The 12,588-nt window shown below is 39.2% G+C and overlaps 1 protein-coding gene across 9 annotated transcripts in view; it reads right to left on the bottom strand.

Annotated features, from left to right (window-relative positions):
* apba1a (amyloid beta (A4) precursor protein-binding, family A, member 1a) overlaps positions 1–12,588 on the bottom strand; it is a 388,552-nt gene that overhangs the window by 46,827 nt on the left and 329,137 nt on the right. For all 9 annotated transcript variants that reach the window (XM_039750752.1, XM_039750743.1, XM_039750749.1 and 6 more), the window contains 2 exons: positions 8,295–8,399; positions 7,048–7,087 (listed from right to left, as the gene is read on the bottom strand). In XM_039750752.1, the coding sequence (XP_039606686.1) occupies positions 7,048–7,087; positions 8,295–8,399 (145 nt within the window). The remainder of the gene's footprint in view (positions 1–7,047; positions 7,088–8,294; positions 8,400–12,588) is intronic.

The raw sequence follows: 12,588 nt of genomic DNA, 5'->3' as shown, positions 1-12,588 counted from the left end.
AAGGTTTCTTTTCGTGCTGGTTTTGTCACCTATCAATGTTTTTTATACATCACAGCAGTTTTCAAATTGTAATAACTCCTTTATAAATCCACTTTTTCATGTAATTATTTATTTCATAATTAACTTTATTTATTTATTTAGGCATAAATGTCCTTACCAGTCTAGTTCATATTCTAAACTCCAATATTTAATATTCTTCCTGAATCAGGAGGAACACAAACCTGACTTTTAGTTCCAGATAAGATTCTAACAATAACCGGCTCATGTTAATCAGCCTCATACTAGCAGATGTTAAATAACGTTTTTCCCTAACTCTTTGCAACCCCGTGGAACTGGTAAACAGATGACAGTTTAGCTGATAATATACCTCAGAAAACGTAGGTTCTGTTGTAGTGTGCTGTGATTTTGGGGTGATCCCTTGTTGATCCGGTCTTAATTATGTTTTTAATCTCCTCTGTGACTTAGTATTTGTAAATTTTAGTTTTACTATCTTATATTTGTGATATGGGCGAGTCAATGTTACATTTTGGAATAATAATGTCTAGCGTAACTCTGCCCCTGACTATGATCCCTGCACAAACCCTGGTCCTTTGACTCGTATTCAAGACGTTTGCAGACACTTGTTGACTCTTGGAATCACAGTTTAAACTTACATTCCCTTCACCCTGAATGCTACCAAAACCAAGGGTGCTTTTTCACAAACAGAGGGAAAAGCAGTTTTCAATGATAGCTGTCCTATGTAACCTGGACTAACTAAAAGAAAGAATAAACCACAAAGTTTTAGTAAAATTTTAATCCTTGTAAAACACATATAATATTATGTAACTATTTACTAAAAAAATGTCCATCCTGATTTGCCTAACGTGTCCAGTATAAGCCTAATCATCGGCCCTGTAGTGTACAGGCTCCTATAACCTACTATAACCATTCTTATTTTCAGGGGTTCATAACTGATGTAAAATGGAAGGCTATTACCAAGCATTAACAGAATTTCTAAAACTTTGTATTATACAAAGCATCCTAAGTACCAAAGTGATTATAGCCTGTTGATGAAAATGCGGTTTTAAATTAAAGCCTGAACAAAATAACTGTTTTCTATTCAAAATATAAAATGTTTAGTAAATAAAGAGAGACTAAATACAATTTATAACAAAAATGGAACACCGATGAACGGCTGAATAACCAAGGAAATCTAATTTAGCTTGAAGTGCCACAGAGCGTTTTACAAATAATCCCCTACAACCGTAGTTCTCAAACTGTGGGATGGCCCCTAGGGGCAAGTAACAAAAAGGGGCAAAGATGTGAAAAACAAAGAATCAAATATGAAAAATACATCTATTGAACCGAAAACAAAATAACTTGAACTACATTCTGATACTAGAAAAATAAATATTGAGTTAGATAAAAGTTGATAAAAGTTAAGTAATTATAATAAAATATGCATCTATGGTATATCATTAATTTTAAAAAAGGACATATTGGTAATAGTGGTCTACTTTCAAAAAAAAAAAACGTTAAGGGGCTCGATTAAAACTGTTATGAAAACTCTGTTCGCAAAAAAAGATATGCTAGAAGATATCAGATGTCTCCAGTTCCTACCCAGTTCCTTTACGGACTTTATACTGGCTATTATCATTTAAAATGAGATCAGTCAAGAAAACTGCTGGAAAAATGGGCAGAACTCTTTTGGAAACAAGGATTTTTCTTATGTTTTAAAATCGGTCCTTTACAAAGATGCTTTTAGATGCTTTATTTTCTAAAGATGTTTTATTTTCATGTTAAAGCAACTGGTCATTTTACGTGACTACTAAAAATGTTTTTTTTTTTTTTTCTTCTTTCTCCAGGTAACAAAATACATCTAGCAATACCAGGTTGTGTGGCGTTCAGTGCTTTTGTTTTATGGCTCTGTGTATCTGACCTATAATACTTTTCTCTTGCCTGTTATGGAGCTCACTCTGTCTAATTACCTGAAGTTACAGGAATTGGGAAGTGATGAACTATTTTGGTAAGAATATGTGTTAAGGTCTACATAAGAGAGTATAAAGGGCACAAGTGTCACCCTAGGACCCTAGCATGACAAAACAAAAATCATAATTGAGCTTTTCTGTTTAACTTTTAATTAAAAATAGTGAAAATGCTTTCCAGTTATCACCTGTGTTAATAGAAATAATTTTAGTTTTTTTGAGTAGACAGAAAATATCAATTTTGTGCTAGTGTAACAACAGTGAGTGCTTTTACATGCACGTACAAAACTGGGTTAAGGTGAGTAATCTGTCTTAAGGTAGAAACCTGCTTTCTTAAATCTCCGTTTTAATGCACAAGTGTATTTACAGAGTTTTCCTTTGTCAAAAGGCTCCTATGTTATAGAAATGAGCTAAGGAAAAATTAAAATCATCACTGACCGCAGCAAATCCTAAAACACACGTGGAATCTGTCTCTTGTGCAGTGTGGGATTACTTTTAAAAATAACTTAATTATATTACTCGCACGTCTAAAATCACCCGGCCTTTGTGGGGCTACTATTCCGTATTAAAATAATTACTTTTCATTTAGCGAAATGAATGAAAACACAGTTGCCTTATGTCTATTAAGCATTCGCTTCGATATATGCTCCTGGATCCCGTTCATCATTGGAGGCTGTCTCCAACCGGTTGTAACAAATGAGAGTTTATAAAGTTAAAATGTTTCGATATCCCAGACTTTTAAAACATGCGGACCCTGGTGCAGACATTCCCCTGCTACAGTAAGCCCGATTCGAAAGAGTACGCATTTCACAAACGGGACCCTTCTGTACGTAGTTCAGAATACTGACCTCTTACTACGCCAGCGCTGATACACAACCGGCCTGCGCTTTTAAACCATGCCTGAGTATTCTCAGAGAAGAGGCTCTGTTTGAATTTTCAGACGCCGAGACAAAACTACTTGATTGTAAAGCCCTTTTCGGTATGAAAAAGCTAATATTGTTTGCTTCAGTCCTATGAATTTGTACATTAATCGTCGTACACGCAGATAGATGGATATAAATGCTACATCTTATATTATACGCTCATGCGTCTACACGAGTGCGCACGCACGCACGCACTTGAGAATAAACTTGGAAATTATTCATAGTAAGAATAAAATATAAGGGTTCATCCATCCGTTTTCTAAAACATACTTGTTTGGCGCATATAATAATCAAAAATATGCCATACCGTGATCCTTGATGTTTCCGACGAGATTCGTGTCCTCTTTCAGTATTAACGGCCTGCTGAGTAATGGACCAGTCTGAACACTTTTATAGACCCAAAAAGCTGGGTGTTTTGGAATGTGCCCCAATCATTTTAATCGGACATCCGTATAATGGCCTTTGTCCGGTGTCTAGGCACCACTTTCGGCGGACGCTAAAAAAGTCAGGAATTTGGTTAATAGATTTGTTTAAACATCTGTACGTATCTCCGCAAGACCTTTTCACCTTTGCAAAAATTTTGTTCCGGTCACAAAGTTAAGGGTTATCCGGAATTTGATTAATAGATTCCGTTGTAACTGGTAGATTTGATTAAACAGACGCATTCTGTTTTGCTCCGAGGTTAAAGGTCATCAGCGGCTCAGGCCGTTTATGATGCGGAAGTGCCACCGATTCCCCAAAGACCACAGCCCGAGATATCCGCTCTGATTAAGGCATTCAAACTTTTAGAAAAAACTAAACGCCTTTCTTCATGAGGGGAGGATTAACAGGGGTAGAAAAAGGGTTGGTTTTAGATCGATTTTAATACAAATTATAAATATATTAATTCATTTAGCATTTAGACGTCTCCAATGTGCTTTAAAAGGGAACTGCTGCATCTTATTTAACTGTGTGATGTTTAAAGGACTTATAGCGAACTAGTTATCACGTTTTTTACACGTTATCATGAAAGCCTTTAACTTTTTAAGAAACATGCGTCGGGGGATTGAATTGTGTATCTGAGTGCTAAGCGCATGGGGATGGGGGCTTACGTTCAGCTGATGAAAAGCATGTACGCTCCTGGACTGAATCAGCGCTGAGCGGGCGTGGGGAGGTGGGGTTTTGGCATCTGTGTTAAGACAATCGCGCACGCTTCAGTAGGGTCTGAATCAATCCTCGTCAGCGCTGCAGGGACATACAGGCTGCAGTTTACAGCTACGTATCTTTTCGGAGGCTGCGTAGAGCTTCGGCCCTGACCATTTCGCGAGCGCGCGGGGGGCTGTCTGATCTGAGAGCCGGACAGCTTGTATTTCAGTGTGCCTGCGGGGCTGCGCAGAGACTGCTTGTCTTTCTGTGTGCGATGTTGAAAGGCTTTTTTTAAACTCAGAGCCTGTCTGTGAGATGGCTGTTGTTCTGTGAAAAGGCTTGATCTGTAAGTGGGCTTAGGTAAAAAATAAAAAGTGGCATACAAATGATATAGCATCGATTAGATAGATAGATATTTTAAAAATAATTGTTACATAGATATAAGGATTCTTACCCAAAGCAATATTGGCAGGAACGGAGCATGTGTGTGTGTGTGTGTGTGTGTGTGTGTGTGTGTGTGTGTGTGTTATGTCCTCGAAAAATGGCCCAGGAAGTGGAGGGGCCAGACATCATGTGCTGCGGTGAGGCTTAGGCAGGCCATTCAGTCTGGGTATGGATAGGAACATGCCTGAACTTGTCCTGGGACCGGCTGCAACATGCCTGAACTTGTCTTTGGAAGAGGGGTGGTGGCTGGGAAGTGGTGGGGGTTGGTGATGGGTTCAAGGGGGGCCTAGGCAGCCCTTGGGCATGTCTGAACTTGCCCTAGTGAGATGGGGCTAGGCAGGTGGCCAAGCAGGGGGGCGGGGTGGTGGGGGTTCAAGGAGGGTGGGGGGCATCCATCAAATTGCCCTTGACAGCTTCCTGGGGAAAACAGATGGCAGGGCTAAAGGTCAACAAACAACCGGTGGTTGGGGTGGGACTTCCTGTCATTAATCAACAGGGGCCCGGATCAAGGTCATCCAAGGTCAACAAAACAACCAGTGGTGGGGTTGGGGACTTCCTGAAAGGTCATCAAGGTCAACTAACAACAGATGGTGGGTGGGGTGGGACTTCCGGTCTTCGATTAAAAGGGGCGTGGTTTAATCTCATCAATCAAACTCGGATTAAATTTTGACAGAAGCCGCCTGACATTATACTACTGACCTAAAAGAATAATAAATGATACATACAATCATTTAAAATGTAATTATTACTCAGACTTGCTAGATTGTCTCCTCTTCTAATCCCCTTAAGGTGTTTCATTGTGGAATGACCAGCAGATGTAGACTCACTCCACTTTCCAATCTAACATCTATCCATTTGAGGATGTCTGAGTGGACCCTCTCCCCATTTTCATTAGAAACTACTCCCATGTAAAAATCCAAATGACAGTGTAGGAAAAGGATTTTTAAAAACATGTCATGCCCAAGTGCTAGCTAGAATGAAATGTTCCTCAACTGGTTCCACGTAGTTTTCCACTTTTGTATTCCCATGAAAATAGTGACGCACACATTCAAATGTCACAGAAGCTCTTTATTTCAGCTTTCTTCAGCTTGGATTCAAAGTTTGTATCCTTGAAAAGCTCTCAGGTTTTGATGTCCATTCTAAAGCAAGGAAACATCTGCCTGAGGTATTTGAATGGTTGTCCATTCTTTTACTGTTTGCTTACCTGTTACCCAGTCAGAACAATGCATGGATCAACCCAGCCTAACTTATTTCAGTAAAAAACAATTAAACAATTCCTCGTTTCTGGATAATAAAAACCTTTCAAAATATAAATTCCTAGTTATGTAGAAGGATTAAGAAGAGAGAAAAAAGTAGCCATTGAGAGCAAAAAATGTGTAGCAAATACTTGAATTTGGGCTGATTCCACCTCAACTAACATTAAGAACCAGGAAAGCTGCCATTTTTTCATTCACTAACATTCGGAGCATGAAAAATACTTATGCCATAAAACAAACATAACTTACTCTTTCAAAACAGTGTTTTCAAGTGAATCCGATATCTCGGACTTTCAGAGATGGCTTCATCACCCCTAAATCTACTAAAATACCCCGATTTTTATGCGCAAGAGGATTTTGGTGTAACTATTACTTCATTATTGAAAAATATTTGTACAACAACATATATTACATGAACCAAAATTCAAAAAAACAATGTACGTTTGTAGAAAAGTTATGAAATCCAAGAGGGAGTTGGCTTGGAACATGGCAGACTTTGTTTGAACCTTCCTTCCTCCCATAATGATCCACAGTTTTAGAAAGTGTTTTGTCCACAGAGCTCTTGTTTAGCTTGAAATGCTGACTAAATGCAATTCTTTTTTTTTTTTTTGTCACTTATGTTGCTTTGTAGTCAAACAATGCAGTCACCTGCCAAATTGATCAGGCTGTCATTTTATACACCGGATACTTACACAGTGACAACACTATGGAGGAAGATGTACAAAAATGTTCTGTACTGTATAATTAATTTATGACCAAATATGACAATTTGGAAAGGAAAATTTAAAAAAGGGGATTTCAAAATGTAAACATGTACATATAATGTTTTTCAGATAATGCTTAAATATGTCATAACATTTTGTATCGCAATGTCTTATTACAAGATGCACTTTATGGCGGAAGGACCAATGTGCACCATGGCAGCAGCATTGTGAGGCGAGTTGGCAGTTGCCAATGGGAAGACAACAAAAATCAGAAAATCTTTTCAATTTTCAGGGAGGTTGTGCATCCCTTTGTGCTCATTTTTTAGAGTTACAGTACGCAGCTTTGTAATATTTGTTTGTAACACAGCGTCTGTCTGTAGTTTAGAAGTTCACTTCATGGAGTTGTGTCACCTCCCACAGGTGCAGTGTCAGGTAAAAAGACACTGCAAAGAAATGTAGCAAGTTTATATTTAAATAAGAATCTAAAATAAGACCTTAAAGGGATATTACAGATTGAAATGCTTTCCATTTCCTTCAATAGCCTGGTACTTTTCTTCCAAAACTAAACAAGCACAGATAAAAACAGAAAGTTACTGCTCACTGTTCAGAGGTCGAGAAGACATCGTCTTACCTTCAACATAAGTCGGAAACGAAGCCAAACTTTTCCTTGACTGCATGTAAGACAAAGAAGAAAAGAAAAAAAAAAGAAACAATTATCAAAACACAAATATGACTGAGACGCTCGTCACTGGAGAGCTCATCAGTAAGGCAGAGAAGGGATTAAGTCGGCTGTGCAACCTTCACGATGAGGTCAGTGGTGCTGGTCATTCAGCAAGCCTGTGGGACTCGATTTATGGCCAGAGGCAGATGCCAAATACTCCAAATGGGAAGACTCAGCGAAATGTTAATTATATCCAAATAACAAAGCCTTCTTGTTCCCAACTGTCTGAACATCCATTTGATTTTTATTACCCAGCTATAAAATGAAAAATGACAATAGGATTCCATTGCCAGGATAGAAGTTAAACTTAAAATACCATTCACTATTCTCCTGTCTTTGTAAATTTAGTGAACAACAATGGTTATATGGAATATGGACAGAAAAAAGCTTTATGTCTTATAAACTTCTTTCTCTTTCTTTACTGTAGGCAATGGGAGAGGAAGGCAAAGGAAAATAAGGTATGAACAACAACCAAAATGTCACACAAAAATTGACTAGATAATTAAAGACACAGAAGCATATCTAAGACACTGATATTTTAACACTGAATCGGCCCAATACGAGTGAGCGTGGGTGTAAAGTATATGGTAGCGCACCGCTGATCGGCTGGCACCCCACCCAGTGCTGCCTCTTGCCTTGCGCCTAATACTGCGGGATCAGATTGGCAACCCTGATTAACATTAAGCTGGTTTAAAAGTTGAATGATCAAAGTTTAAAAAAATATACGATAGATAGATAGATAGATAGATAGATAGATAGATAGATAGATAGATAGATAGATAGATAGATAGATAGATAGATAGATAGACAACTTTATTAATCCCCAAGATGAAATTCACAATTCCACCCCATCTGGACTAACAAATTCTAAAACTGGTTAGATTTATAGGAACATCTGATTATGCTCTTTATAAAGTCTATAACTAGCCTGAAGCAAAACTTTAATTTACTGTCACGTCTACAGTGCACAGTGACATTCTGTATAACAATCTCAGTCCTTTACTTTGAAACTTTTCCGTAGATGAATTTAATAACATTTTTTAATCCGCTCCCTACAAAAATGATACAATTTTATCTGGACTTGATCCTTAGAGTTTAAAGTGTTTCAGTGACACGGGCAGAGAAGAAAAGGCAAGCCATTTAGAAGGCATCCCCACCTCTTTGTTAGCAGATGACTCTGAACTTTCACTGCCATCATGCAGATGTTGTCTAATGGAGGATGACTCTGCTCCCTGAGGGGATGCTGAACCAGAACCTGGAGACTGAAAATGAAGAGAAAACAGAAAAGGTAAGAAATGCTAAAGTCAAATGAAATACAATCTGCATGTCACGTATTTACGTGTTACATCAACTACAGTAGGCATTGTTACTGTTTATGTGACACCAAAATGAGAGGTCAAGAGAACTTAAAAATGCTTTGAAACCTTGCAGTTCATTGCTGAGTAGTGCAAGACTTGAATGATGATTTAAAAGACATCAACTACAAGAAGCACTAATTTAAAGCAGACATGTTGACATCGGGAGTTTATTCTGACCCAAATCTTTTCAACCTGGAGGAGATATAAATAAGATGATTAATAAAATGTTTGTACTGCTAAACTCAAGAATTTACCGATGAGAAGACTTGTAGGGTGGCTGCTCTGCTGGCCAGCTGGCTACGAGGTTGGTCATATTGCTGTGCCACTAGAATCTGACGAGAGGGGTGCACAGTCTCTTCACTTGTGGCCAAATGTGCTCATCTGGCTGACGCCGTTACTCAAGGCGACTCTGCAGTGCTTTCCTTACAAGTTGTGACACACGACTTCCATTGCTAGCTCATTCTGTCTCTACAGCTGAAGGCAGACTGGTTTCACTCAAAGCTGTAACTGGAGATTTCTATTTGCTGGGAGGAGTGGGAGTGTGAACATTCAGAAACCTCTCCTTCCAGTACCATATTCTCAACTGCAACATTCGACTGGGACAACTAAAGTTCAATGTTAAAATAGCTGCTAGCCAAACCCGAGATCGAACAAGAGACCTTTAGATCTTCAGTCGAATGCTCTCCCAACTGAGCGATTTCAGCCACAGCCACATCAGTCTTCCCACTTGTCCACGTCTATTTAGAGCAAGGATCTGGCATAACGTACAGTATCTTCATGGACTAGTTCTCATTTGTCTTCTTCTCGATTATTTATAAGGATGGAAACATCAGATTCTGACTGCTAAGACCAAGAGTGACATCCCTTTTCTCTGACAATGACTTTAAATGCCTTAGCAATTTATTATTTATTTCACACGTGCTGCTCTTTTTCAAATTGAAGCCATCACTCCCAGTTACAAAATAAGTCAATATACAGAGAATAAAATGACCCCAATTTAGCACCACTACGATACATGTAAAATATTTTTAAGTAGTACTAGGGTGTTGTATCTTATCCAAAGATCTTGACCATACTTTGTTCTTCTCTCTCCTGTTTAATTAATTTTAGCCCTGAATGAACCTATTAATTTTTTACATTTAAGATTTTTCATTTAAAGATTTCTCAGTGTTGTTTCTTGTCCTGGTGTGTGGATATAAACACAGGGAGCTCCAGTTTCTGTATTACATTTTGCCTGAAGAAGGGGCCCGAGTTGCCTCGAAAGCTTGCATATTGTAATCTTTTTAGTTAGCCAGTAAAAGGCGTCATTTTACTTGGCTTTTCTCTAAATATTTTTAACTGATTTTAAGATATTAAGAAATGAGTTTGAAATATTTAAAATGTATTTCAGATACTTCAAACAACAGTGAATATCTGAAACATATTTTAAGATATTACGATTACACTTTGAATGATTTTGAAGTTATTCTGCCGGTATTTGAAACTGTCAAGATTTTATTGGAATGAATGGGACTAGACGAAGGGCCGCAGTCTGACACCAGGAAATCAGAGCGCACCATCGTCAAAACAAAACCCTAAATGGAAGTGAAGTGTCAAGCAGGAAAGACTAACCAAAAGACATTTCACACTAAGTCCCAAGGGATATATCCGTAATCTCACGGTGTGTGAAACCACTCAACAAAATGGCAGCATCTAGTGTTGTTGGAAACAGATACAAAATAATACTTACTTAATTAAAACTATTATCAAAACTGAAGTCTACATACAAATAAAACTTAAACTGTGTATGAAAATCTCAGAAAAACATAACTGCAAAGTCAGAAAAAATGTAAGGCAAACTCATTTCCTAACATAAAAATAACCATTATCTTTGCGATTTCTCCAATGCATTCCTGCAATTTAAGATCTCTCAAAAGCATTTCCAGGACATTCTGAATTGACTGAAAGTCCATTTGAAAACAAAGGAATTGCAAAGGGTGTCATTTCAGATATCTCAAAATGCTGGGGAGTTTCTGATATCTGAAAGTGACCCAGATGTCATTTTAAGATGCCCTGAAAGTGTATCTGCGATAAATGTAATGTATTTAAGATACCTTGAAATAGACGTATTATCAGATCTCCATATTAATTTCAAGATATCTTAAAATACATGTTGAGGTATCTCTAGATGCTAAATGGGCTCACACTAAAACTTAAATGCAGCAGTCTGAGATAAAGAAAGACGATCCAAACAGAATACAAAGCACAGGCATATAGACAACCATCGGAAATCATTCTGAGATGCTGGTAACAGCGTGAGGGACACAAATTAGACAGCAGCTTATTTAAGAAACAAATACGAGAACATGGCTTATTAAGCAGCGGCATGTTTATCACTTTGTTCAGGCTTAGTACGGTATTGTCATGTGATCAAATTTTAGATTTACAGTATGTGTCATTTTCTGTAATGATTTCTATTTGTGTGTATTCATCAGTTTATCAGTGTGTATGCGTGTCCGCGGTACACACTGTGAGAACCCGGGTCCAAACACCACTTCTTTATAACAAGCACACGTTTAATCATTAAACGCAGTCCCGCGCAGCACACAGTGCTCCCAGCACTAATCACCCTGCACACGGGCCTTACTCTCCCTGTCAGTGGGCCGCCTTTCCTCTCTCCATGGTAGCTTTGTTCTGCTCCCACTTCCGACTCTAGCTCCCTGATTGTAGGGAGGCGGCCCCTTTCATTTCCACCCAGATGTGCTCCAGGTTCTTCCTGGTGTGGCTGAAGTGCTGCCCTTGCACCCGGAAGCACTCCGGGCGTCCCTGGAAGTATCTTCCTCCACCTTCCCAGATGTGGCAGAAGTGCATGTTTCCCGGGCTCGACGAGGCTTGGGGTGCCCCCTGGCGGTGGCCACGGGCCCCAGTGGGCACGAGGCTCCTTGCTCCTTTCCCGTGGTCCCCTCCACATCCAGGGTGGTTACTCCCTTGTGGTCCGGGGGACGTATAAGCCACCTACCGGTCCTTCCAGGTGTCCTGGCTGGGTCTGTCCCCCAGCCTCCTATGACAACACAAATGATGAAAATCTCAACTGATCTGTCTCTTTGTACAATTCTGAAATGCTCCAATGCTTCTGCTCTTGAAACAAATCAGATCACAAGAACATTAATTTGTTTTTCATAGAAGGGACCATAATAGACTCACTTCCAAAAAAAAAATTCAACTTGTGGTCTATGGCCGGCTTGTCATCCCGGTCAATACCCCCAGGCCGCCAGATGGAGCCCTCCCTGCAGTATGGAGGTGCCCCGAAAACCAGCAGGGAATTATGGACAATGGAGTTTTCATCCACAGCCCTGCTGGATACCCCAGGGGCCGCAAGAGGGAGCTGCAGGGAGGAGCAAAGAGTCATATGTGCCCTATAACCCGGAAGTGCGTCATAGGCAGAGCGACGGCAGAAATTGATTATTGTGTGTTTAATGAGTATTGTGGAATAGAGGGTGCTTTGTGCACTGTGCTGCATGTATAAAGTCAACATTTGGACTTTTACTTGGTGTCTGGAGTCTTGGACAGGGGTTCAAGGGAGTCATACTGCCCCCTATCTGTCACAACTAAAATTTATGGAGAATTAAAAGGTGCAGATATTTAATTCAAAATATCCACTTTAATAAAAGAACAAGTGTCTGTGTCTGTCCGATTGTTATGTCCCTGTCAACAAATTTCAACAAATGGCACATCACAAACATTTGTAGTAATAAAATGCATTGCACATGTAACTCCAACAGTTGATGTATCACCAACAAAACACTGTTTTTACAAATCTAATACCAAATGGAATAGCATTGGCACATGCATTGCATTGGTCAGTCCAACAGATGGCGCTTCACACATGTTTGTAGTAATGCATTTTATTACTACAATTGTCTGTGATGCACCATCTGTTGGACTGAAAAAAATGCAAGGCACTTTATTACTGCATGCACTCCAAAACTCATTCCAATTGAGTAACGCTGGGGTCTACATTGATTACTTAGATTTCACCCTGTCTTAGACAAGTAGTACTGCTAGTTTTTGTTATAATCCCACAGGGTGAAGGAGCCAGAATACAAAAATAGAA

This window comes from Polypterus senegalus, chromosome 4 (genome assembly GCF_016835505.1).
Source record: "Polypterus senegalus isolate Bchr_013 chromosome 4, ASM1683550v1, whole genome shotgun sequence".
Classification (NCBI taxonomy): domain Eukaryota; kingdom Metazoa; phylum Chordata; class Cladistia; order Polypteriformes; family Polypteridae; genus Polypterus; species Polypterus senegalus.
The sequence above is the reverse complement of the archived record's forward strand: the minus strand, read 5'-3'. Positions and strand labels throughout refer to the sequence as shown.